This window comes from Dreissena polymorpha, chromosome 1 (genome assembly GCF_020536995.1).
Source record: "Dreissena polymorpha isolate Duluth1 chromosome 1, UMN_Dpol_1.0, whole genome shotgun sequence".
Lineage (NCBI taxonomy): Eukaryota > Metazoa > Mollusca > Bivalvia > Myida > Dreissenidae > Dreissena > Dreissena polymorpha.
In genome coordinates this window covers 54,075,080-54,102,965 of record NC_068355.1, presented here as the reverse complement: position 1 = coordinate 54,102,965, position 27,886 = coordinate 54,075,080, and the positions used below count along the sequence as shown (strand labels likewise).

At 34.1% G+C, this 27,886-nt stretch overlaps 3 protein-coding genes across 10 annotated transcripts in view; 1 reads left to right on the top strand and 2 right to left on the bottom strand.

Moving 5' to 3' along the window:
• LOC127881376 (SCO-spondin-like) overlaps positions 1 to 24,299 on the bottom strand; it is a 195,490-nt gene extending 171,191 nt beyond the window's left edge. Inside the window, exons 1-7 of one of the 6 annotated variants that reach the window (XM_052429197.1) lie at positions 24,249 to 24,299; positions 23,954 to 24,156; positions 23,753 to 23,816; positions 22,738 to 22,815; positions 22,200 to 22,361; positions 21,765 to 22,030; positions 21,412 to 21,538 (exon numbers count right to left, since the gene is read on the bottom strand). In XM_052429197.1, coding sequence (XP_052285157.1) covers positions 21,412 to 21,538; positions 21,765 to 22,030; positions 22,200 to 22,361; positions 22,738 to 22,815; positions 23,753 to 23,816; positions 23,954 to 24,156; positions 24,249 to 24,270 — 922 coding nt within the window. In that variant the 5' untranslated portion in view covers positions 24,271 to 24,299. Of the gene's footprint in view, positions 1 to 21,411; positions 21,539 to 21,764; positions 22,031 to 22,199; positions 22,362 to 22,737; positions 22,816 to 23,752; positions 23,817 to 23,953; positions 24,157 to 24,248 lie in introns of those variants that run through there. The other 5 variants (XM_052429187.1, XM_052429176.1, XM_052429171.1 and 2 more) reach the window with 5 other exon arrangements.
• LOC127881457 (semaphorin-5A-like) overlaps positions 1 to 27,886 on the top strand; it is a 109,191-nt gene that overhangs the window by 55,807 nt on the left and 25,498 nt on the right. The gene's annotated exons all lie outside the window — the stretch shown is intronic.
• The window catches only part of LOC127881428 (properdin-like), a 35,631-nt gene continuing 12,370 nt past the window's right edge, over positions 4,626 to 27,886 (bottom strand). Inside the window, exons 9-13 of one of the 3 annotated variants that reach the window (XM_052429339.1) lie at positions 9,097 to 9,194; positions 7,823 to 7,999; positions 6,924 to 7,093; positions 5,178 to 5,348; positions 4,913 to 5,006 (exon numbers count right to left, since the gene is read on the bottom strand). In XM_052429339.1, coding sequence (XP_052285299.1) covers positions 5,223 to 5,348; positions 6,924 to 7,093; positions 7,823 to 7,999; positions 9,097 to 9,194 — 571 coding nt within the window. In that variant the 3' untranslated portion in view covers positions 4,913 to 5,006; positions 5,178 to 5,222. Of the gene's footprint in view, positions 4,663 to 4,896; positions 5,007 to 5,177; positions 5,349 to 6,923; positions 7,094 to 7,822; positions 8,000 to 9,096; positions 9,268 to 27,886 lie in introns of those variants that run through there. The other 2 variants (XM_052429343.1, XM_052429323.1) reach the window with 2 other exon arrangements.

Sequence of the window (27,886 nt, the reverse complement as noted above, 5' to 3'; positions counted from 1 at the left end):
AGCTCGGGGCAAGTAGATTTTGGCCTGGGCAACTAAATTTCAAAAGTTGGTTGTCCGGCCGGGCAACTTGGTTTTTTAAAGCTTGCAATAAAAATTGAATAACAATTGACCACCATGGACCAATACTAGTAAAATAATATTCATTATTTAGGAATAGGAAATGATTCAATTCAGGCCCATAATAATACATCATGCATTGAACATGTGCATTGTCAGCAATTGTATTTTATTATCTATTATTTTATTAAAAGAATGTATAATATACACATGTTCATATTTCTGGGCTGGTTTATTCTTTATCTGGGCAACCAAAATACTAAAGATGGTTGCCCACAATAGTAAAAAGTTAGTTTCAATCCCGCGCATATCATTGTAACTTTATTGTTATAAGCATTGCATTAAAGTTGTGATTGAGGTAAGCTTGTTGTTTATAGTATATTTACTTTTTAGCTCTACTATTATATAGAAAATATATATAGTGGAACTATCCTACACACCCCAGCGTCGGCGTGCGCGTTGGAATGTTAAAGTGTGCGTACCACCTCAAATATTTCCTATGTCGATTGACATATTGCTTTTATATTTTGCATACTTCTTTACCAAAATGACCCAATCCATAAACAAGAGCAGACAGCTGTTTCAAGCATTTTGTAAGAATTAGGCCCTTTTTTCACTTAGAATATGCATATTATTGATAAATCTATGTTAATGTTTGCGTACCACCTCAAATATTTTCTATGTCCCTTGACATATTGCTTTCATATTTTGCATACTTCTTAACCAACATGACCTCAATGTATAAACAAGAGCAGACAACTGTATCACGCATTTTGTAACAAATATGGCCTTTTTTCACTTAGAATATGCATATAATTAATAAATCTATGTTAAAGTTTGCGTACCACCTTTAAATTGCCAGAGCTTCTTTATTTATTATCAGATTTGATTCATGCTTTGACAAAACAACACTACCTGACATACCACATTGGACACCACCCAAACTTGAAATAAAATCTTATTAGTTTGTTTTATGTCTTTACAAATGATCAATAGTTTGTGGAAAATATACCTGAACTCAGAATCGTCTATAAAGTACAACTTCTTTAAAAAATAAACGATCAATATGTTTCAATCATGGTCCTCTTCAACTGAAAGTATGAGTCTATGACTATATTACCTTGATCGTATTAAATATGACCAATTTCCCCATGATGGCTTTTGTTATACTGTCAAGCACTCGAATCGACAGCACTTGTTATGTCCACCAGTCTATAGTCGGGGACATATTGTTTTTGCCCTGTCTGTTTGTTGGTTTGTTTGTTTGTTGGTTTGTGTCAAACTTAAACATTGGTCATAACGTATGCAATATTGAAGATAGCAACTTGATATTTGGCATGCATATGTATCTCATGGAGCTGCACATTTCGAATGGTGAAAGGTCAAGTTCATCATTCAAGGTCAAAAGTGAAATGTATGGGGGACATATTGTTTCACAAACACATCTTGTTTATGACTCCTATAAAAGCTGAAATAGTGTCAGCAATCTTAATGTACAGCACCGTTCATTTGCAATCAATATTATAATAATTCCAATTGTGTGCTACATTTAGTTATAATGCTTTTAAAACAAAAATGATTTGTTGCCCTCATTTATTTATGATTTTATTAATTAAACACTTATATTGTGATTCTCTGCTGAACCTTTTATTATCGATTGTAGAATAAATAGAATACAATGTTAATGTCTGTCAGTGTTATACTAATTCCTAATCGGATTTCATTGATATTTTGATTACTTTTAATCTGATATCTGGGTCGAGTTCAAAAATGGTTCCGTCCGCTTAAAACCATGGCCGTCGGGGGCAGGGCAGTTTTCCTTATGTGGCTATAGTAAAATCTAATAACCTCTTTAGAAATCACATTTACTGTCCATCCTTCAAGAAACTTGGTCAGGTCATTTTTTCTAACGATATCTTGGCTGAAATTTAAAAACCGTTTCAGTTCCTTAAAAAACATGGCTGCCAGGTTGGGGGGGGGGGGCATTTTTCGTATACGGATATAGTGAAACCTTGTTAAGGCACTTATTAACACATTTATTCGCAAATTCTCATGAAATTTGGTCAGAATATTTGTATCAATTAAATCTCAGCCAAATTTAAAACTGGGTCATCTGAGCTAAATAACAAGTCAATATATTACATATACTAAAAACATGTTTATACCACAGGAGTCACTTTGTTTGTCTTATCTGCATGAACATCGGTATGAATATTTAACATCAAAACTAACATTGGGCATACAAATTACGGTAAGCATTTATATTTCATAAAGAACTTTAATATTTTAGATCGGCTGTGTTTGGAGAAAACCCGAGGTATCGTCATAGCCAGCTCGTCGTGTCGTGTCTTTCCGCCGTCCGGCGTCCGCCATACTAAAACCTTATCATTGGCTTTAAAATCAAAGTACTTCCAACTACAACGTTGAAACTTCATATGTAGATGCACATTGATGAGTTCTACATGCCACACCCATTTTTGGTCACTAGGTCAAAGGTCTAGGTCACTGTGACCTCTAAAAAATAATTCTAACAAGCTTTCATTAATTCAAAACTGCACCGCAGCCGAGCGTCGGCATCCATTATGCGGTGCTCTTGTTGTTATAAAAGTTTAGTTACTTAGGGTCTCAGTGAGCGCCTTTGGGTCCATGGCCCTCTTGTTGGTATACTAACACTGAATGGGTCAAGGTCCCCAGGGTACTACTTCCCCGTACCCTGAGTACTTTGAAGTATACTTCACCGTACACCGATTTTCAAATGATACTATTGGGTACCCTGGTATACTAACAGGTACCCAATCTTTCCTAATAAATAAATTGTACCGAAAATAGTTTGTACCAAATTTTTGTTCGTTACCAATCGTTTTAGTACCTACATTTTTTTGGAACCAAAATTTTCGTACCCAATGTTTTTCGTACCCACATTTTTTTATTACCCACAATTTTCATACCCACATTTTGTTTCGTACCCAAATTATTTTTGACATAAATTGTTCGTACCCTAAATTTTGGCACCCACTCTTCTTTTCGTACCCATATTTTTCTAACCCAATTTTTTTTTTTTAACCTATTTTTTTTCTACTTTTTGGCATAGTTTATTCGTACCCAAAATGTTCGTACCCACATTTTTTTTCCGTTACCAAAATTTACGTACCCACATTTTTTGTCCCCACTCATTCCATCCCGCGAAACCCTTAAGGTGTCGCACCTTAGTCTTATAGATTCATTGAATATTCATGCTGAGAAAATTACTTATCTCTTGAAAACAGATGATACATGTTGTCATTCGTTTGCAATATTGTTGCCATTATTCGCTTATACTAAGACACATGGGAAATGAAAGACCATGTTTATCCTAATGTTGAACTGGTTCCCTATGTTTTAGCAGCCATCGTTCCTATGTAGTTTTGGCCTATATATTGCCTAGATTATCATTATTCCGGCAATAATATTGAGTCATACATGTGGCTTCAAGAGAGGTAAGGTTGTTAGAAGATAAACCTTATGGCCTAGTTTTGATCCCGTTTAAACTTTGCCTAAATATTGTCACGATAAATATTTAATGATAATAGATTAAATATCAGGTCACAATAATGGTAACTGGCTTAATGTTGGCGAATCACATCGCGCTCCACATGACGCAAGACGCCGGATATAGAAAGATCACACTTTTTTTCATCTTGAGCAACTCCTTCCTTGTCGATCTAAAAGGCGCTTGCTGTTATGTATTTAATTTTAACACTTCAATCAATTTTACATTCAGTTTTTGATCATTTAGTGTGTAACTTTTTTTCCGTTTCATTTTCGTTGGCCATTGATTTATTAACGCATTGGTATATATTTATTAATACAATAACATTAAAACTTATAAATAATTTTTACGTATAATTATAAATGTAGCTCATTTGAAATTAAGTTTTAAGTGTAATGTATTATATCATAATGTTAAATACACACGATCAATTATTATTTTCGACACAATCTTTTTCATTCTGTACATATTTCTGTACAACTTGTTTATTATATATTTCGTTTAATATCATTATGTTCAGCCATTACATCTTTTATATGATTTGCCTTGTTGTATTCTTCAAACACCCGACAATTGAATTCTGTAAAGCATACTTTTATTTTACTAATGATAGGCATATAACAAAAATGCTCAATTCAAATTATGTTAAAAAAGAAGAGAAGAGAATACACATAAATTGTATAATACGTGTTGATGTTTTAAAAAGATTTTCGTCTATGATCAGAAAAAACACGCATAAGTTTTATTGTTTCAAATAGTTACAACGAGTAGAACCTACAATAGCTTAACGGAAAGCAAATGCGTGTAGCAGTAACATTCTGTCTTACTTTTTATTACACTATGTCCCCAAGTGATATAATAATTGACGGCGTAACCAGTCCATTATTTTCATTTGCTGACATTAGCATGGCTGTGTGTTGCAGCTCGGTGCTCCACATGCACTCAGAGAGATAAAATACTAGATAAGTACAATTTCCACTTTTATTATTTAATACGGAGTTTTTGAACACTTATTTTGAAACCTGGACAAAGGTTCGTTTTGTACGCCCCAATCTGTATTTTCAAGGTTTCAAAGGCTAAAACAAAAATCATCATTTTGTATTGGTAGACTCGAATAAGAAACTCAATGCCTAACTTTCAATGAAATTAACGCAATAATGATTTTTTTTTCAAATAAAGTACATACTTTGTTGCTAAATATATATTCGTAAAATTATTTTGGTGATGCCCCAATATATTTTAAATATCAAAACATGAACCATTGACATGTTTTTGTAAGACAAAGAAATATAAATAATACAGATATATACCTTTACAAGGATCTGTTTCACATGCCTTGGAATTGTTAGTCGGACCGTCACACCTAGCGTCATGTGGTTTTCCCGCCTCGTAAGTACAAGTTCGGTTACGTGCCGTTCCACTATTTCAAATTAAATTTTAACACTTCAACATTTCTGTAGAAAGGTTGTCTTAAATTTCTAGGATCATATATGTCGCAACAATTTTCAAATGCGCTCATACTATTTCTTATAAGGTACGCTTTGAATTAATAATGTTATATTTACTAATACATTTTTAAAGTAACTCGTACCTGGACATGAATTTTCGTTACACGTCTTTTTCTCAGCCAATTCACCTATACAATAGAGTCCTGGTGGCGCACTTGAAGGGAAGTAGCAATCTCGCATCCGATGCTTCGTTCCACCACCACAAGTGACATTGCATATGCTCCACGCCGCCCATGTATTCCATACACCGTCAACTAAATTAAATAAAGGATATATGTTGGATTTGGTGGAATATCGATTTTATTCACTTGATCATAGAAACATACTATTTTCACGAGTGGCGCGATTGACTACTAGTCAACGTTATCACACTTTGACCTGATAATACTGATGTGCCCCAGTATTCTGTATATGTATACATTTTTAGTTACATTAAACATCACAGTTATTTTCAACAATAATGTCACCTACAGTTTTATTTTGCATTAACATGAACGATTTTGATCATAAACATGTTTATTTCTCGCCATAGCAACACTTGTCTCGCGTTTATTATATATTTTGATTTAATCACGGTTTAAGGTTCGAATCCTAATCCTATAAAGTTATTATATGTAATTTCTTTTATGAAGCCATGTCCGTGGTTTGGTTCTACACGGAATGTCATTGTTTACACATTTGCTATAATCGTCTGTGTGCATATGTTTGGTCGACCATAGGTGTGTAAACTCGATCGACCCGGTCGACCAACGCAATCGTTCTATCAGCTATAAAAAGACCGTGAAGTTCCAGAGCGGGAGGGCTTAAATTTCAAAAGTTGGAATACACGCTTGTTGGATTTATCAATTCTACGTATGTAAACGGATTAGTTTAACTTTAAGTAACATCATTCTGTCTTTTTGGAGATAATTTTAAACTTTAAATAGCTTTTAAAGTGTTCGGTGTCGACTGCCCTCCCGACGGATTCCGCGAGTTTAAATCAAACGCGCTTTTGTAACTTGGAATACGACGATACAAGTGTTACTGTGGCTTTTGTGTTTTTTTATCCTGTGAGCAAAATATGTTTATTGCCTTAAAGTGGTTATGTCAAGAGTTAGAATTATTAAATGATTTAATCAAATAATTGAGTTGCTGTGTCTGTTTCCCCCATACATAAGAGGAGCGCAACAATACGGAACAGCGTTACATACCTATTGTAAGCAAACCTAAACATGATTGTTTAAAAACAAAATGGGTATAATTCTGCTTACACATACTTGCATATCAGAGCGTTGGATGGTCATCTTACACAATGTCATTGAATATATGGTTCAATTTAATTGAGGCTCGCAAACTATAACCTTTCTTTTGTCTAATACGAAACTCTTTATAAACATGACATTTCTAAACACCAAAAAGGACATGTTGGTGCTAAGACGCAGGTCAAAGCTATTGGTTTTGGTCAGTTACCCAACATACACGTGTACATTTGAATTAAATCTTCTGTAGATTTATTCATAATTAAGCGTATCATTCAACAGAGTTTTCTGTGCGCAACATTATTTCTGTATTGCTAAATTTGAGGTAAAAATAATGTGAACATGTAATAAGTCTCAATCAATGCCTCTACAATTAAGATATGCAGTTTGTTCACGAAAGCCAAAACATTGAGCCGACAGCGACGAACACTATGTGTAGTACAGTTTAACTTTTCGGTTAAAATGGAAGTTAAAAACTACCGTTATGTTGAATCGTCACCAAATATTCCAATTTATACAATAAAGCATACCAGAGCATTAACAAATATTTCTTTGATGCATTCACAATTATATACAGGTAACTGACAATACCTGGACAATCGCTCTCTGTACAACTGCCTGTTTTAAGTCCTGTCCCACACAATCGTGACCACGGGGCTTACCCTGCTCGAACAAGCAGGTGCGGTTTCTAGAGCGGTCGCCATGGCCACAGGTAACGCTGCACGTGCTCCAAGATGCCCATTCACTCCAGTTACCATCAACTAAAATGATGGAGTCTTTTTATTACAAAAGCAATAAGGCGAACGTTGATCTTGGGTACTTGAACTCTAATGAGGCAAATGTTCTCAGGAAGAGTGTTAAACTAAGAAGAGATGATATTTAAAGTTATTATTAAAATGATCATTAAGTCTAGCAGCTCCAAGCAACAAAGTTTAATCTTGCAGGAAAAGATATATTAAAGGACTGACTGTAAATGAGAAATATTATGACTTTAAGTATTGATATTTCATATGTCAAAAACATTGTTTTGTTTGTTCAATATCATCATACATGAAAAAGCATTATTTGCTTGAAATTTAGCAGATCGCCATAACTGAACCTTAAAACTCGTGGGTATCAAATTTTAACATCGGTAGGCTACCAGACCATTTGAAATTGCTATTCTCCTAATAGACACTATTTACACGTATCATGAAGCTTGTCCGACCCCGGGGTTCGTTTGTGTTCACACCTTTTGTGGTCTTATTTGTGTGGTAAATCACAATCAAAATAAAGCTCAGAACTAAAGGTCGAACAATACGTTTCATAATGCATTTGATAGGAATTGCCAGAATCGAAGCTCGAGCGCGCAAACCCCTATCGAGCTAATCCTTTGATTACAAAGAGTCTGGTTTGTGGTCTATTGTGTCAAATCAAGCAAAGGACAAACTATGTAAGCCGCAAACGTTACGGTAAATAATATAGGGTTATACAATATATCCAAGCATCACCTGGACATTCCGTAGTATTGGTGCAAGTCTGAGTTTTGTTGACTGATCCGTCGCAATCCTTGCCAAGTGGTGCTGAAGGAACAGGATTTACACACTTCCTCCCTCGAGTTTCTAAACCATCACCGCAAGTTGCAGAGCACGTGCTCCATTGAGACCAACCAGTCCATACTCCATCACCTACACAACAAGCAAATTCGTTGAATTGATATCCCCCGCCAATATGCTTCTGGACACAAAAGTGTTATATTTGACACTCAAAAAGCATTTTTTCAAGATACAAAGGGCCATAACTCCGTTATTAACAGATGGTGTACAATGCCATTTGGCGTGCATCATCCTCTTATCCATATATATGCTCATACCAAGTTCCAATAAAATCCGTCAAAGCACTTCCAAGACATGGCTCCGGACACAAAAGTGCCATACGGACGGACGAACGGACGGAAAGACGGACGGATGGACGGACAACGCCATAACAATATCCCTCCGCTATGGCAGGGGATAATAATAATCAGCTATGGGGGCTTAAAGCTGCCATATTGCTACGTATTATCGGCGCGTCTGAGGTATGCCAATACGACGACACACCGGAATGACAGCAAAATGTAACAAAAAGAGAGGGATTCAAGAAGTATGTCTTTGTCAATCTTTCTAATACAGTAAGCGGATTGACGATTTCTGCCTGCCTCGCTTGTACATACACGAGAAGACACAAGGTTTAACTGTGTAGGCTCGTTTATTTGTCGTTCATGCGTGCTGTCATGTTGGATCTATTCAGGACGGCACTCCTCTTAATTGCCGTGTCGGAACTTATTTCTCGTTATGATGTGTTTTAATTTCAATGGTGGGTTCAAATGCTGCAAACACGCCGTCACACCAGAACGATCGATATGCTTATTAAATTGTCGTTCTGACTTCAACATAATTTAGCGAAAATCAGCTACAAAAAATAAGCTGATGAAATCACAAAAATCTATGGATGTATTGAACAAGTGAACACAAGGAAATAATAACACAATACATAAAATACGAATATAAGACATTATATAATGGCAATGATGGCACTTAGCTTTCGATGCATTGAGAAACATGAAATGTACAAAGGCATTAAGGATCAAACAATATTCATCTTCATATAAGCACCAGAATGTTCGCTAATAGAAACTATGCAAAGTGCTAAATTAAGTGCTTAAACATACCTTAATACACCGACCTGGAAACAAAGCATGCATTTAACAATTAAATAAATACATAAATAATGCATTTCTCCTTACGTGGACAGTAAGATATTAAGCAGAACGCCTGCTCGTGGTCTTGTCCAGGACATCTTGCCCCATGTGGCGCCACTTTGTCGTACTCACAAGTTCTGTTCCTCTTGTGTTGTCCGATATCACAGCTCACAGAACATGCTGTCCATGAACCCCACGCACTCCAGTGACCGTTGACTATACAGAAAAGCGTATTATTATTATAATTTTCAAGGATCATAAACACTATATACAAACAGGTGACGTGTTTTAATACGTGTTCCTCGGCCGCATGTTTCGCTGCACGGTGTGAAAGCAAACCATGCCGACCAATGTGCATCAACTAAGACATATACATATTAATACATTATACAAGACAATATAGAATATGATTTGTCGCTACATGTGTGATTTAAGACCCTAAAACACCATGTTGGTCTGGACTATTAACGAGGCGCGCTCATCGTTGTAAATGGAAACGAAATTATTGCTATACCTGTGTAAGATATCACTTACCGTGGCAAAATTTGTGGAACACTCTGCGAAGTCATTTTCCGTTCCAGTACAGACGTTCCCTAGCTCCACTCTTAGCAAAAATCACACTTTCTATCCCTTACCTTTTATCCTTCCCCAACAGATGACCGTTCACGTGCCAGGTGACCCAGGTAACCCATATACCTTTTACTGCGATAATATTCAGCAATGTAACAGCTTGGAGGCTAACACGTATAGAATACTATTTAAAAATATCATTCAGCGATTATTTAATCGGTCTTAATTTTTTTAATGCAATCTAAAATACTAGAGTTGCGACACCTTAAGGGTTTCGCGGGATGGAATGAGTGGAGAGTTCAAATCAAATTGAAAATTGATTATTTCAAAATAAAAAATTGGTACGAAAAAATATGTGGGCAGTGGGTACAAAAAAAATAATAATTTGGGTACGAAAACAAATTTGAGTACGAAAAAAAAGGATAAACAACAAAATAAAGGTACGAAAAACTATTTGGGTACGAAAAAAATGGGTACGAATAAAAAATTAGGTACGAACAAATTTGTGTACGAAAAAAATTTTAGTACGACATATGGGTACGAAACAATTTGGGTATGAACAAATTTGTGTACGTAGAAATAATGGGTACGAACATAATATGGGCAGGAAAAAAAACTAATTTGGTTACGAAAACAAATTAGAGTACGAAAAAATAAAGGAAACAAAAAAAATTAGGGTACGAAAACTATTTGGGTACGAAAAAAATGTGTACAAATAAAAATTTGGGTACGAAACAAATTTGGGTACTAAAAAAATGGGTACGATTTGTTTATTTGGGTACGAAAAAAATGGGTATGAAAAAAAAATGGGTACGAACAAATTTGGGTACGAAAAAGATTGGTACGAAAAAAAAAATGGATACGAACAAATTTGGGTACGAAAAACATACGGGTACGAAAAAAAATGGGTACGAAAAAAAAATTGGGTACGAAAACAATTGGGAACAAAAAACATTTGGGTACGAAAAAAATGGGTACGAAAAAAAAATTGTTACAAAAAAAATTGGTACGAACAAAAATTTAGGTACGAAAAAAATGGGTACGAAAAAAATTGGGCACGAAAAAAAAGGGGTACGAAAAAAATTGGGTACGAAAAATTTGGATACGAAAAACATTTGGGTACGAAAATAATGGGTACGAATTTTTTTTTAGGTACGAACAAATTTGGGTACGAAAAACATTTGGGTACGACAAAAATGATTACGAAAATCGAAAAATTGGGGTATGAAAAATCTAATTTGAATTGTCTAGCCCGTGAATTGTCTCCTGGGGGTGAATTGTCTTGGGGTTGCTATTAAGGCTACATGTACTTCCGGCCAAGCCACGTGTTTATAGTGATTGCGCAATAAAAAACACCACTTTTTCGTGATTTAATCAAAAACTAGATTTTTCACAGTAATAACGAATACGCCAACAGGTAGATCGCGTTATATGTACAGTTAATGGAAAATTTCATAGGGCCATACATTGTAACTCTGTGAAAAATCATCTGACCAGAACCGGCTGATAATATGCATGTCTCCTCTTGGTAGTGAAGCTTCCCATTAAGTTAAATTGAATTCCAGTCATTAGTTGCTGAGAAATAGCCCGGACAAAAATTGTGCACGGACGGACAGACGCAGCGGCGACTATATGCTCCCCCCTTAAAAAATTTGGGGAGAGCATAATAAAAAAGTTGTGGCAATTTAAAGGTGGTACGCAAACTTTAAAATAGATTTATCAATTATATGCTTATTGTTAGTGAAAAAAAGGCCATAATTGTTACAAAATGCTTGATACAGTTATCTGCTTTTGTTTATACATTGGGGTGATGTTGGTTAAGAAGCAAAATACATGTATGAAAGCAATATGTCAATGGACATAGGAAATATATTCGAGGTGGTACGCAAACATTCCAATGCGCGCACCTACGCCGGGGTGAGTAGGATAGGTCCACTATATATATTTGAATTTCATATATAATAGTCGAGCTTAAAAGTAAATATACTATAAACAACAAGCTTACCTCAATCACAATTTTAATGCAATGCAGTTAAACAATAAAGTTACAATGATATGCCAGGGATTGAAACTAACTTTTTACTATTTTGGGCAACCATCTTTAGTATTTTGGTTGCCCAGATAAAGAATAATGAGCCCAGAAATATGAACATGTGAATATTATTATACATTTTTTTAATAAAATAATAAATAATTATATACATTTGCTGACAATACACATGTTCAATGCATGATGTATTATTATGAGCCTGAATTGAATCATGTCCTATTCCTAAATAATGAATGTTATTTAACTAGTATTGATCCATGGTGATCAATTGTTTTTCAATTTTTATTGCACTGAATTGTTTTAAGATTTAAAAAAAAAAAAGTTTACCAACTTTTGAAATCGAGTTGCCCAGGCCAAAATCTACTTGCCCCGGGCTCATGGGAAACCACTTATTTCCATCCCTGTATGCTCTTCATTTTCTGTTCTTCCATCCCATTCTCAAAATTAATTTTAAAGCACAATATTTTTTAATAACATTTGTATGAATTACTACTCATTATCACCCAAAACACAATTTTACAACGCTGTAATCGTGTCGTAGAGATTTAGTTTACTATTATCAGTGTTCTCTTTAAATACTGGCAGCCAGCGATTCTGCCGGTTACATTTACTCTTACATTTACATGACGGCTTCTTTTCCCAATATATATCAAGTAAATGTCATAAATGCTTTTGTTTTACTGCATAGTTGCCGGCCATATAACTGGCTACTCAATTTTTTCTGGAAAACACTGAATTATGCATGACAAACACACAATACTTAAAATCTTAGATTCGTTTTTAAAATAAATTGACACTTTCAGCTTGTCGCCATTGAAATCCAAAGATTCAAATAATTTCCCACGAGGTACGTCAACAATTGCGTAATCAAATGAATGAAAAATAAAAGGAAAGAAAGCCAGATTTTACATAAATTCCAGGTTGATAAACACAACAAGGTAAAGGTACCTTGTAATTAGTGAGATATAATAATAATACAAATAGTAAGGCTCGTACCCTGGGTGCGGTAAATATACTAAAACGTACCCGGGAATTTTAACACTAAATCGGTTGTTGTCGGGTATTTTGTAAAAATTAATTATGTTTACATTTATGTCAATTTTCTGTTCAATGGCATTTATATTATCAAAACTCATTGTTAAAATCAATAATGTGATTTAATTTTAAATCTTAAATTGTTTAAAGTCGCGTCATTGTATGACGTCGTTAAGTATAATATTTTCCGCGACATCGCACGTTCACTATTTACCGTCATAGATTGTTTAAAAGAAACATTATTTGGTTTGCAAGGTCCGTTAAATGGGGAACACCATATTCGGTATTTATATTATGTTTTAACAATTAATTCATGCTGTGTAATAAATATTGTACTGGTCATGTACGTAATTCCGGCCACTTTTGGGACTATTTAAGAAAAATCTTTAGTGTTAGGCAACTGGTTGAAACTAAACTTCACATATATAATCCTGGGTTCAAAACTAACCTAGCATGAAAATTTAAATAGAATTAGATCAGTGAATGTTACTTAATGAACAGAAAATGATGACATGTAAACTATCCATTTTCGTAGGTTAAATGTACCTAAAAAATCGGCCACTTTTCAGTTTGATCTGCAGATAAAATTACAAAGCATTATCTTTTGACAAATGTCCTCAAATTCAGAGTATTAATCAATGTTTATACTATTAAAATTTTTGACTTGAAATTTAAATAAATGCGAAATTATTATACCAGTTACTCCCCCTACCTATTTTAATAAATATAAACAATGGGAAACTGCTAATTCATTAAAAAAAATATTTCTTTTGAATGTGTTTAATAAATTTTTTCAAACATAGCTAAAAAAGTAAACACATTTTGTTTGAAAAGTTGACTTCAGTTTTGATGATTAGTAAACGCTTATATATAATATTAAAACATGTAATCTAGTAATATTCTTATAAAGGGAGGTAATTCATATATTAAAAAATATATTTAGGTTCTGATTTTTATGTTTTGAATATAATTTTTTGTACAATTAATTGGTAAAACTTTAATTTAAGTTTATTAGATAAAATAAAAATAATTTTATCAAATATATTTGTTTCTTATATGAATATAATTGTTGAAACAAATGATGACATCACTTTCCCCACGAGCCAAATATTTCCCGCTATATTTGTGATATTTTAACACAAACGTTTACAGTGATGTGGTTCTTACATTTGCAAAACATTGAGAGTAGGGATGGTTTTCATGTTGATTTTTCTAAATAAAAACAAAATATGTGCGTTAAGATCATGAAAATGATTTTACATAGGTGGCCGATTTTTTACGTACAGGCCGGAATTACGTACATGACCAGTATAAGATATTTCGATATTGATTGAAAATGTTTCAAATTGTTATTTATGAAACCTCTTATTCTAATGAGTGTATGCTATTATATTATACTTTGAAAAGCATATCTGTTGTACTATAATCTTATTATTCATTTTTTATTGTTAATTTCATTTATTGTAGAGAATCGTCAATGTTACATCTAGTCGCCAATGCTTGTCGTCAGTGTTAGTCGTAAATGCTTGTGATCATTGTCGTCAATGTTAGTCGTCAATCCTTATCGTCATTATACATGAAGGAAATAAAAGCAGAAACAGAGACGTATTCTTGATTACTTGATTATTCCTACGGCGTCCTCTCAACACTCATACTAAAAAGCATGTTGATGCAGATTTTTCAAAACAGAAGTTTGTTAAGGTAAACAATATTGTTTTACGTTAATCGGTAGCATGTTTAACGATATCGGGTTTTGGGCGGATATACAACTCGGATACAATCTAATATTTGCGGGTATGTTTAAGTTTATTTACCGTACCCGGGGTACATGTAAGTAAAGTTAAGAGTACCCGGGGTACATGTACTTGTAAGTAGTACCCGAGCCGAGAATGACCAATCGAGCCTTAGTAAGTGAGTGATGGTGTATGGGATAACATGCACTGAGGGTGTATATTTTTCATGAACAAGTCAATTGAAGGTGTTAGAGATGCATTGATCCATAAGATAAAAAAGGGTAATTAACCACGGGCTTATTAATATTAAAACGATGACATTACAATGTACCAGCTGTTTATTGTTGTATACTGTAAGCTTGTAATATTTTAAATAATGTAAACAACTTACCTTGTATAAGTTGGCACATTGTTGTCAGGTGTAGAAACTATTATACTTATTTCTGTTAAGTTGCACTGGCTGAACCAAAAGAATTATGTAGTCGTTTCTAAATAATCACGAAACAACCTACTAATGCATATATGCTTGCCAGTTACTGAGTTTGTGCATTTCCATTCACTATATTATCGGCCTTGGCAAACAGCGTAGAATCAGATGAGACGCCGTGTGATGTCTGCTATTTCCATATCCACGGGTGTTTTTATGTCAAATGTTATGGTTTTTCAATAGATCGTATACTTATCTACAAAACAGCGAATTAGCGTTCACTTTACATCATTTTTAATTATGTTATTTTGTTAATACTTTCTCGCGTTTTTTTCGAACCTGTATTGGCAGCCATTGGTCGACGCCGTCTGCTATTCCGAACGATGAAGATTTCCATATCCACTGGCGTTTTTTTATGTCAAATGTTAGTGTTTTCCAATGGATCGTATACTTATATACAAAACAGATAAGTAGCGTTCACTTTACATCGTTTGTGATGATGTTATTTTGTAAATACTTTTCTTAGCGTTCATTCTGGCGAATTCAGCCATTTTGACGGGTGAGAAGAAATACCGAAAATCCCGTAATTACCAAAATCCCCAGGAATCCCCGAGATCCCACGAAATCTCCATTAATATTGATTATTTATCGAAAAACTGCGTATTTTAATACAGATTGTTGCAAAATACACTGAAATAACTAATGAAACATTGTTTTTATCAAAGTTTGATTTCGGAGATTTCGGTAGGGATTTCGGTATATCCACATACCGCATTTTGTAATTCCGGTTATGTAAAACTTGCGAAACTTTTTCGTGATTTAATCAAAAACTATATTTTTCCCAGGTATAACGCCTACGCCAACAGGTAGATCGCATTCTTGTCCATATACATGTCAAATTTCAGCAAAAGTAACAGACCAGTATTCAAGACTCCCAAATCGCGACTATATGCACCAACTTAACGAAACTTAGCCCCCTTTATCATTCGTTCGATTGAACGTCATCAATGATGACGTCCAATACATCACTCATTCCATACTAGAGTTGCGACACCTTAAGGGTTTCGCGGGATGGAATGAGTGGGGAGATCAATTCAAATTGAAAGCCGATTATTTCGACAAAAATTTGGGTACGAAACAATTTAGGTACGAAAAAAAATTTGGGTACGAACAAATTTGGGTACGAAAAACATTTTGATACGAAAAAAATGGGTTCGAAAAAAAAAATTGGGTACGAACAAATTTGGGTACGAAAAACATTTCGGTAAGAAAAAAATGGGTACGAAAAAAATTGGTTACGAAAAAAATTTAGGTACGAAAAAAAATTTGGTTACAAAAACAAGTTAGAGTACGAAAAAATATAGGGAACGAAAAAAATGAAGGTACGAAAACTATTTTGGTACGAAAACATTTAACATTTGTAAAGACATAAAACAAACTAATAAGATTTTATTTCATGTTTGGGTGGTGTCCATTGTAGTATGTCAGGTTAGTGTTGTTTTGTCAAAGCATGAATCAAATTTGATGATAAACAAGAAACAATCGGAGACGGGTGATGCTCCCCAAAGGTTTTTTGGTCACAATATTGCACTATATATTCAGACAAAAGGAAACGTCTTGAGGGGCATAACTCTGGACAAAATAATACAATGGATGGTTAAGTAACTTAAAAATTTCAAAGGGCCATAACTCTCTAAATAAATCATGTAACCCGAACCCACTTATAACATGCGCATCTCCTAGAGGTAGTTAAGCTTCCCATAAAGCTTTATTGTATTCCAGTCAGTAGTTGGGGAGAAATAGCCCGGACAAGAATTGCACTACATAAATATGTACAGTTAATAGAAAATGTAAAAGGGCCATTACTCTGTGAAAAATCAACCGAACATAACCGGCTGATAATATGCACATCTCCTGTTGGTAGTGAAGCTTCTCATGCTGTTTCAGTGAATTCCCATAATAAGTTGCTGAGAAATAGCTCTGACAAGAATTGCACTATATGTTCAATGTAAAATTTCAAAGGGCCATAACCCTGTGAAAAATCATCCGACGAGAACCGGCTGATAATATGCACATGTCCTCTTGGTAGTGAAGTTTCCCATAAATTTTATTGAATGCCAGTCATTGGTTGCTGAGAAATAGCCCGGACAAGAATTGCACTTTATGTACAGTTAATGGAAAATTTCAAAGGGCCATACATTGTAACTCTGTGAAAAATCATCCGACCAGAACCGGCTGATAATATGCATGTCTCCTCTTGGTAGTGAAGCTTCCCATTATGTTTAATTGAATTCCAGTCATTAGTTGCTGAGAAACAGCCCGGACAAAAATTGTGCACGGACGGACAGACGAAGCGGCGACTATATGCTCCCCCCTTAAAAAATTTGGGGGGGAGCATAATAAAGAAGTTGTGGCAATTTAAAGGTGGTACGCAAACTTTAAAATAGATTTATCAATTATATGCTTTTTCTTAATGAAAAAAAGGCCATAATTGTTACAAAATGCTTGATACAGTTATCTGCTTGTGTTTATACATTGGGGTCATGTTGGTTAAGAAGCAAAATACATGTATGAAAGCAATATGTCAAGGGACATAGAAAATATTTGAGGTGGTATGCAAACTTTAACATAGATTTATCTATAATATGCATATTCTAAGTGAAAAAGGGCCTAATTCTGTTAAAATGCTTGATACAGTTGTCTGCTCATGTTTATAGATTGGGGTTATGTTGGTAAAGAAGTATCCAAAATATAAAAGCAATATGTCAATGGACATAGGAAATATATTTGAGGTGGTACGCAAACATTCCAATGCGCGCGCCAACGCCGGGGTGAGTAGGATAGCTCCACTATATATGTTTCATATATAATAGTCGAGCTAAAAAGTAAATATACTATAAACAACAAGCTAACCTCAATCACAACTTTAATGCAATGCAGTTAAACAATAAAGTTACAATGATATGCCAGGGATTGAAACTAATTTTTTTTTATATTGTGGGCAACCATCTTTAGTATTTTGGTTGCCCAGATAAAGAATAACCAGCCCAGAAATACAACATATATCAACATGTGAATATTATTATAATAGATAATTATATACATTTGCTGACAATACACATGTTCAATGCATGATGTATTATTATGAGCCTGAATTGAATCATGTCCGATTCCTAAATAATGAATGTTATTTAACTAGTATTGATCCATGGTGATCAATTGTTTTTCAATTTTTATTGCACTGTATTGTTTTATGCTTTAAAAAAAAAGAAATTTACCAACTTTTGAAAATGAGTTGCCCAGGCCAAAATCTACTTGCCCTGGGCTCACGGGAAACCACTTATTTCCATCCCTGTATACTCTTCATTTTCTGTTCTTCCATCCCATTCTCAAAATTAATTTTAAAGCACAATATTTTTAATAACATTTGTATGAATTGCTAACCATTATCACCCAAATAACAATTTTACAAAGCTGTAATCCTGTTGTAAAGATTTAGTTTACTATTATCAGTGTTCTCTTAACTTAAATACCGGCAACCAGCGATTTTGCCGGTTACATTTACTCTTGATGCCGGCTACTTTTCCCAAATATATCAAGTAAATGTCACAAATGCTTTCGTTTTACTGCATAGTTGCCGGCCATATAACTGGCTACTCAAATTTTTCTGGAAAACACTGAATTATGCATGACAAACACACAATACTTACATGTAAATAAACCTTAGATTCGTTTTTAAAATAAATTGACACTTCCAGCTTGTCGTCAGTAAAATCCAAAGATTCAAATAATTTTCCACGAGATACGTCAACAATTGTGTAATCAAATGAATGAAAAATAAAAGTAAAGAAAGCCGGATTTAACATAAGTTTCAGGTTGATAAACACAACAAGGTAAAGGTAGTCGGTGAGATATAATAATAATACAGTTAGTAAGGCCCAAACCCTTGGTACGGTAAATATACTAAATCATACCCGGGAATTTCAACACTAAATCGGTTGTTGTCGGCTATTTTGTAAAAATTAATTATGTTTACATTTATGTCAATTTTCTGTTCAATGGCATTTATATTATCAAAACTCATTGTTAAAATCAATAATGTGATTTAATTTTAAATCTTAAATTGTTTAAAGTCGCGTCATTGTATGACGTCGTCAAGTATAATACTTTCCACGACATCGCAGGTTCACTTTTTACCGTCATAGATTTTTTAAAAGAAACATTATTTGGTTTGCAAGGTCAGTTAAATGGGGAACACCATATTCGGTATTTATATTATGTTTTAACAATTAATTCATGCTGTGTAATAAATATTGTATAAGATATTTCGATATTGATTGAAAATGTTTCAAATTGTTATTTATGAAACCTCTTATTCTAATGAGTGTATGCTATTATATTATACTTTGAAAAGCATATCTGTTGTACTATAATCTTATTATTCATTTTTTATTGTTAATTTCATTTATTGTAGAGAATCGTCAATGTTACATCTAGTCGCCAATGCTTGTTGTCAGTGTTAGTCGTAAATGCTTGTGATCATTGTCGTCAATGTTAGTCGTCAATCCTTATCGTCATTATACATGAAGGAAATAAAAGCAGAAACAGAGACGTATTCTTGATTACTTGCTTATTCCTACGGCGTCCTCTCAACACTCAAACTAAAAAGCATGTTGATGCAGATTTTTTAAAAGAGAAGGTTGTTTAAGGTAAACAATATTGTTTTACGTTATCGGTAGCATGTTTAACGACATTGGATTTTTGGCGGATATACAACTCGGATACAATATAATATTTGCGGTTATGTTTAAGTTTATTTACCGTACCCGGGGAACATGTAAGTAAAGTTAAGAGTACCCGGGGTACATGTACCGGTAAGTAGTACCCGAGCCGAGAATGACCAATCGAGCCTTAGTAAGTGATTGATGGTGTATGGGATAGCATGCACTGAGGGTGTATATTTTTCATGAACAAGTCAATTGAAGGTGTTAGAGATGCATTGATCCATAACATTAAAAAGGGTAATTAACCACGGGCTTATTAAAATTAAAACGATGACATTACATTGTACCAGCTGTTTATTGTTGAGTACTGTAAGCTTGCAATATTTTAAATAATGTAAACAACTTACCTTGTATTAAGTTGGCACATTGTTGTCAGGTGTAGAAACTTTTTATACTTATTTCTGTTAAGTTGCACTGGCAGAACCAAAAGAATTATGTAGTCGTTTCTGAATAATCACGAAACAACCTACTAATGCATATATGCTTGCCAGTTACTGAGTTTGTGCATTTCCATTCATTATATTATCGGCCTTGGCAAACAGCGTAGACCCAGATGAGACGCCGTGTGATGTCTGCTATTTCGTTACGCTGAAAATTTCCATATCCACGGGTGTTTTTGTGTCAAATGTTATGGTTTTTCAATAGATCGTATACTTATCTACAAAACAGCGAATTAGCGTTCACTTTACATCATCTATGTTATTTTGTTAATACTTTCGAGCGTTCTTTTCGAACCTGTATTGGCAGCCATTGGTCGACGCCGTCTGCTATTTCAAACGCCGATGATTTCCATATCCACTGGTGTTTTTTTATGTCAAATTTTATTGTTTTTTCGTTGGATCGTATACTTATCTACAAAATAGCTAACTAGCGTTCACTTTACATCATTTATGATGATCTTATTTTGTAAATATTTTGTGAGCGTTCATTCCTACGTTGCTATGTCGTCAGCCATTTTGATGGTTGGTTTGTTTACTTTCCGTCTTTCGGTTTCTACTGCAAACGAAATTAATTGATTTGCTGCTCACGTTTATTTATTGATTTAATAATAAAATATTAAACCCTAATAATGTAATAGATATTATCGGATAAATAGAATACCATTCTAATACCAGTGTGTACTTACATTTATCTCGGAAAGCCTAGCCGCGTAAACCTTTCTTCAACTCGTAGCACACAAATTCACAATACGTTGAATAACACATTGATTTATGTGATGTTTATTAAAAAAACACACTTGTGTACTTCCGATTGATATTCAAACACAATTATTACGTCTTTGTTTATCGATTAAACGCCTAACTTTTATTGAATTAATAACGCGTAACTTTGTTTCTTTGTTTATTAACAAGATGGAAGCTAGCCTAAGCGCTTTTCATGACGTCATGCGCGCGTGCCGTTTCCCATAAAAATATTTCAACACAAAATACTCGAAAACTTGATTTTTCCCAGGTATAACGCCTACGCCAACAGGTAGATCGCATTCTTGTCCATATACATGTCAAATTTCAGCAAACGTGTTCGGCCAGTTTTCAAGAGACCCAAATCGCAGTGATTTGCCTCAGCTTAACGGAACTTAGCCCCCTTTATCATTCGTTCGAATGAACGTCATCAATGATGACGTCCAATACATCACTCATTCCATACTTAAAATGTGTACAAAAACTCTACGTTATTCTTAAGTGAATGAGGTGAAGGAATTACGTATTCAGTAAGTCATGAAATTGATACATTCACATGTCGAAGAAATAAGTACAGTACCATTGTTTGTGACGTCAGTTCTGGAAGCGATCGACGGCTTGACCTCGCAGTATCCTGCCGACACACTCACGTCATCAATGGCAATATCTCCTTGATAACCGTTTCCAACAATGCCACTGATCAACATCTAATATTACAGGTAAATTAAACAGCATACAATTATACAATGTCAATTTACATGTATTTTTATGGCAATTCTTCTTTTATTATTTTATTTTAAAAATGAAACTCTTCAACGTTACCATTTAACAAACGCATCATAGTAAATAATATTTGATCATGTGGGTTAATTATCTTTGCTCTTTTAAATGTGCTTCTTTTAAGTAAAGGTAATTAAATATATTATAGCAAACCGAGTAACTATGATTCGATCTGAGTGGCACTTGTCCTTCCATCCACGTGCTACCTTGTTCGCCGGTTAGAGACCATACTAGGTTGCCAGGCAGACTACCGTACGTCACTTGGTAAACATTCAGGCGACCGATTGAAGATCCAGACATGTGATACCAGAACCGAAAGCAATGGACAGTGCCGTCTGTAGCGTCGATCTCTGGACTTTGGATCCAAGCTGTATCAAGCATGCTTCGCGGAGCACTTGATTCAGTGAAGATGTACGATCCTGAGAGATATTATAATACAGATTTGAAGCATTAAAATTTTAACCACAAGACGCTGTATTAACGTTTTTATCAAACGGGAAATGGAAATACGAAACAAACCCAACAGCTATAAATCAGTGCATATTGGTTTTCGTGTTTGTAATCCATTCATCAACGCCGTGCAATTACCTGTTGCATTATTCAAAGTATGGTCAAACTTAGGACCCGTGCCGTCCGTGGGTGTTGATGATTGATACAGAACCCAGTCAAAGTCATCATGACCACCTTGAATGTTTTTCCACGAGCAAAACGATTGGACTTCGAAGTCACACTGTGCATGATTCGGATTGTCTGCACACAGAGAGAATAACGTAATATGTGATTACACTCATACTTTTTTCAACGTATATTTTTATTTTCAAAGAAGTTATTTGAAGATCAATACACACATTAACAGATAATTGAGTTTATTAAGTACCGAAACATGATCAATAATTAGATAAATGAATGAGTTGAATTGACATGTATATATGATCTTATCATTTTACTCAGGTAGATTGATTCAACATATCTAGAAAAAAAAGTCGCCTAGGTACATTTAGATTCATTTATACAACGCATTAAAAGTATATACGTGTGCTAATAGTATGGTATATTTTTTTGTCAAAACAAAGTTATTTGAGTGCATGATCGAATGATGCGTTTAATGCATGTATCATATAAATACCTAGAAGAAATCGCTTTTCTTCTTGCCGTAATCTTGAATTGGTTGTCTTTCCAGTATTCAAACTTCTAAAGCCGTTGGCTATTTTAAACGTTATCAAAATAAGTACAACACAACTTAAACAAGTAATACATTGAATAACACATTTTTGATTCTTTATTTCCAACATTTATATGAAAGTCCAACATACTAGCGTCTGTACATGAATTTATTGACGATAACCTGACACATGGGTTATGTACATATTTAATTTTCCGTTTAACTGTTATTGAAGTGTACGATGCATAGTCCTTTTACTCTCAACTGTCAAAGTTTACCTTTTTTGTGTTTGAATGTGCTATGTGTAGATTTTTACACGTTGAAATATAAACGTGATCACGTTTATTATTATTTAATACAAAATTAAGTACTTGTTACATGATCTGCACGTTGCAGTGGCTGATTATTTTCAATACAAAAGTAAGTCTGGTTTTAAACGAACGGATCTTGCTCGAATACTGGACTATAAATATGTTTTCGAATATATTTTAAACATATGTAATCTATTAAATTTAATATTGTCATGGCTTTTATCAATTCAATTAAATGAAAAGCATGTAAACAGCAACATATATGACATACTAAACAGAAAAAATGGCTCAATTGTTTGTAGGAAAGTTTGCAAAATGATTAAACTGAACAATATAGAAAAGGAAAAATACACCAAACACACCCAACACGGAACATATATTCACATATAAACAAGCAAACATCATCAAACGAAAAAAAAATTAACTAAATTTCAGGGAGAAAATGTGTGCGTATAGGAAATGCTCATGTCTGGAAAACCCTGCTTACATATAATAAATTAAATGTTGTATTTTCGACCCGATAATCAAGTAGGTCGTAAAGAAATCATTTAACGCTTGTCAATGAGATGCATAACGTATTTATCCATTGTAAAAATCATGAATGTTTTACCGGTTGACAAAAACACTGTCAATGAAAAATTGTTATATATTTAGTGTATGATGTATACCGGCAATCGTTTTGATAAGGCTATCAGGGCACGGTCTCAGCAAATCTCTGCGAATATATATGTCCTGAAAAATATGCGTTCCGTATGAATTATTTTAACATAAGTTATATTACATTAAAATCTTAACATTCGAGAACATTCTAAATAATTCTACGAATATATACTACATATCCTTACAATTATCGGTATAAAAATGCGTACAGTCTTGTCGACTTTCATCCATTCCATGCCACGTACGACGTAACCATGGAAACACGTTTTTGATTCCATAAATCCAATAGTTTCTGATACTGCATTTGGCCGACTATGCACAGGAGTTGAGGAGTCGTCAGGAGTACAGAAACATTGCGACGCCTTCGCACGATGAATAATTAGCCAAAGAAAAACTAGCCCTCTAAATATTCCTGCAAATTGATTGCATGAACAAATAAAATTATTTAATTTTAATAGCAAATGAAATGCCAACTTAATTCAATATCATTTTTACTTATTTTACCTTTATTTCTCTCCGCCAACATAGTCTGAAACTACAAAATAAAGTATTTCTGTCGGAGTGAAAATTATGCCTTGATCTTATCTTTATATTAGGAAGAAACCAAAGAAGTAATAACGTTCGTGACTTTTTGTTACTATCCTATTTATCAGGGTCACGTTGTGACCGCTGTTTTGGAAAGTTATTGTTAGTTGCGTTTCAGTTGTCCTAGATTCACATAGATTATATAGTTGATTAGAAGAAAATCTAAATTTGATGATGCATAGTCTCAAACATGTCAACCATATGCAAACACAATGCCGTGGTCGATTTCCTGTAATCATTCAAGTCATTACCTGCACTTCGTATGTATTCATTAAAAAATATTGTGTTTTACATATTTGTCTCGGAAAATAATTTATTTTAAATAGGTACGTCGTTGCGAACTTTAACATATACTTTGTGTTAGTTTTGTAAAACCATTTATTGGTAAAGCCATTGTTTAATTATATACTAGATAATATTATTACAAAGCCAACGTCATTATAGGAAACTTTTTATAAATGTCATTAATAAAGCTCTACCTGATATGACTAATAAAGGAGCGGTATCAAGAAGGTTATTATTGTTTCCATCTGTTAGTAATAAACGATGAAGATAGTACACCAAACACAACTCTATAAGCTTATAATTAGTAAAACTGTAGTCATCACTAATCTAAGGATTACCTGTTAACACGGTCAGCTGAATCTTGGACAGGCATATGATGTTTAGCAAAACAAATTACAATATCTTGAAAGTGCCCTAAGATCAACGAAAACTTGTTTATCTAAACTAAGTTAACTAATCTTTAGGTGATATTCATTAGCATTATTCAATATATCTCAGTTTCTAACGTTTGTTGATGTAAACCAAAATCCATATGGCCCAAACACGGTCCGCAGATGTAGAGCTTTGTATCATTTAGCATAAAAAATGCAATCTAAAAGTTCACAAGTAAATTTTTTTTCGTAAAATACTGGCCTTATAACATATCGCATACAGTGGTCACTATTTAAACATGTATGATGGTGTATTTGTTTTAATTTACTATTATTAATTTTGACAGTTCGTTTTGATTTTTTTTTCTAACCTTTATTTTGCATCTGTGTTTTTCCACCGTTAGAAAATGTGAATACAATATTTATTTGCTATACTGTTTGAGAGTGTATAAAATACTTTGATATAACTTTAACAATCTAGGAGTAATAATTACTTATATAATATTGGGTTTATGCGGCCGTGACACAGTGCAGACATGATTTTTTACGCACACTAAAATAAGTGTTTATCTTCAATGTTGTAATATGTCAGGCTTAAGAGGCTGAAGCAGAACAAATAATTGCTGTCATATGGATGAAACTTATTTTGTTTGACAATTATCTGTAGATACCTCGCCAACTCGGTTTGATATTTTTAATAGATCCTCCATATTTCTTTGTATACGAATGGCATGAAAACCTATCCCTTAATCGTTAAATATCCACTTCTTACGACATTAGTATACTTACATTATTTGTTAAGTATTTGAGTCATGCGTTTTGGCATTCATGTTTTCGTTTTCTGTCTGCATAGGTTCGTTTGATGGAAATCGTTTGAGACGCGCCTTTGGTTTGGGATTAGTTCTGGGGTAAATGTTGAGTTGGCTTGCGCTCAAATCGGTTTCAAATCCAAATGCTTTGCATAAAGGGTTCCAACGCGATGCTCCAAGTTTTAATCTAGTCATGCTTGTAGTTGGTATTGTTTTATAAAAGTTGTGGATAAGAACAGGAATTTCTCGTCAGATAGCGTTTCTGGAGTATCATCGTCTGCCTTTTTATTTTAACTATAACTTCTATTGAAATATACTCATGGCATATGATTCTATGAATAAAGTTTATTTGAACTAGTGACTGTAATTGGCTTTTAAGTATCTCGGAAGTTTGTGATAGCTGATTATGTGGCCACATTCTAGAAAAAATGTATTTATAAGTATTATAAATAGTACACAACACAAAAAGAAAGTAAGTGTGCCGCGGAATATGCAGCTGATAACAGTGAAGTAATGTCAGACATCTACAGGTCACCTCAAATTTAAAGTTCAACCTAACTTTGATGGTCAGTTCTTATACAGCCCATACACTCTCGATGCTACTTACCATCTCAATCAGAACAAACTAGAACACAATATTTTTATTCCGGAACGCCTGTAACACTCATAATCCCAGCATTTATTGCCAGACACAAAAATACTGATGTACCGTATGTGTAAAAAGTAAGTAAGTATAGCTAATGGTCAAAAATATGCAAACAAGCAAAAGTGTGTGCGAACATGCATATAGTAAATGCCTACAGGCATATATTAAGGCCTCAATGGGAATCAAACTCTGGACCCCCCAAAATCATAGTAGGCAGACGCTCTAGCGCGTACCTATAAAAGCTAGCTCAAATATCAAGGCAATATAAGTTTTCCTAAAACCGATACCTGCTACCCACCCACCTCCAATTGTGAAATTATTCCACGAATTCCCTACTGCCAGGACATCTGAGGTTCGTCTGACACACATGTTTTTTTTTACGTTGGGCGCCAATGTAATCCAGCAAGAAAAATTCCAGAAATTGTACGGGATTGTACCCGGGACCTCCCGAGACCAAATCAAGCAGAAAAGTCTCAACAAGCTTACATATTTCAATGCATTCGCGCTTAAAGCAGTAGCAGACTCACTGTAATAATCACAAGTATGTTTAAAGCAATGATCAAAGTTTCAAATAAAAACATAAATTCAACAATAAGTTTGACAAACATTGCCAGCTTTGAAGCTTAAACATGCACACGTGGGTCAACAATGCATGTCAATTACTAGTAAATAGTTGCCATATGAACACGGATTGAAGTGTTGTTCAGGTAAGTAAAATTATATTTTCTTATTATTCAAATATATTTTATAAAGAACAAACGGTCGTATTAACCCTTACAAAAATGTATTAACTGTATGGTATAAAATTTGTAGGTAAACACAAAAATGCACAAAATAGCTTCATGCTAAACAAAAATATTGGTTTTCTCTCAGTTCAACTATGTACAAGTTCCAAGGCTGGAAACGTGATATTTCTCCTCAAAATTGTGTTGAGTATAATTCTGGGAAATTGTGAGGTTTTTAGCTATTTAATACCCATTTAAACCCCAGTTTGTGTTCATTAAAAAATTGATGTAAAGTGTCTGTCTTGTCTAGGACTTTATATTATATTGCATTTTTTAGGAATCCGGCTATTTACCATAAATAAAGGACGGCATTGTTTAACAAGATCAATATCCAGCTGCCCCATATAAAGTTTCCATTTGTGTTTATTAATTAGCAAACACGGAGCTTAGTATTTAGTTCGTCGTGCTGAATCATACATACGACACAAAACATCAATATTTCTTTTTAATGTAAGGTCATAGACATACGTATACAAATTAAAACAATATATTAAAATCGCCATGGTGTAGTGGATATGGTGTCCGCCTAGCGATCGGGAGGTCATGGGTTCGATCCCCACTGTGGAAGCATTCTTTAGATCTCCCCCACAGACACCAAGGAAAACGTACTCGAGAGCGTTTCATATAAGCTTAGGCTTGTTATGCAATCGAGCTTAAATAA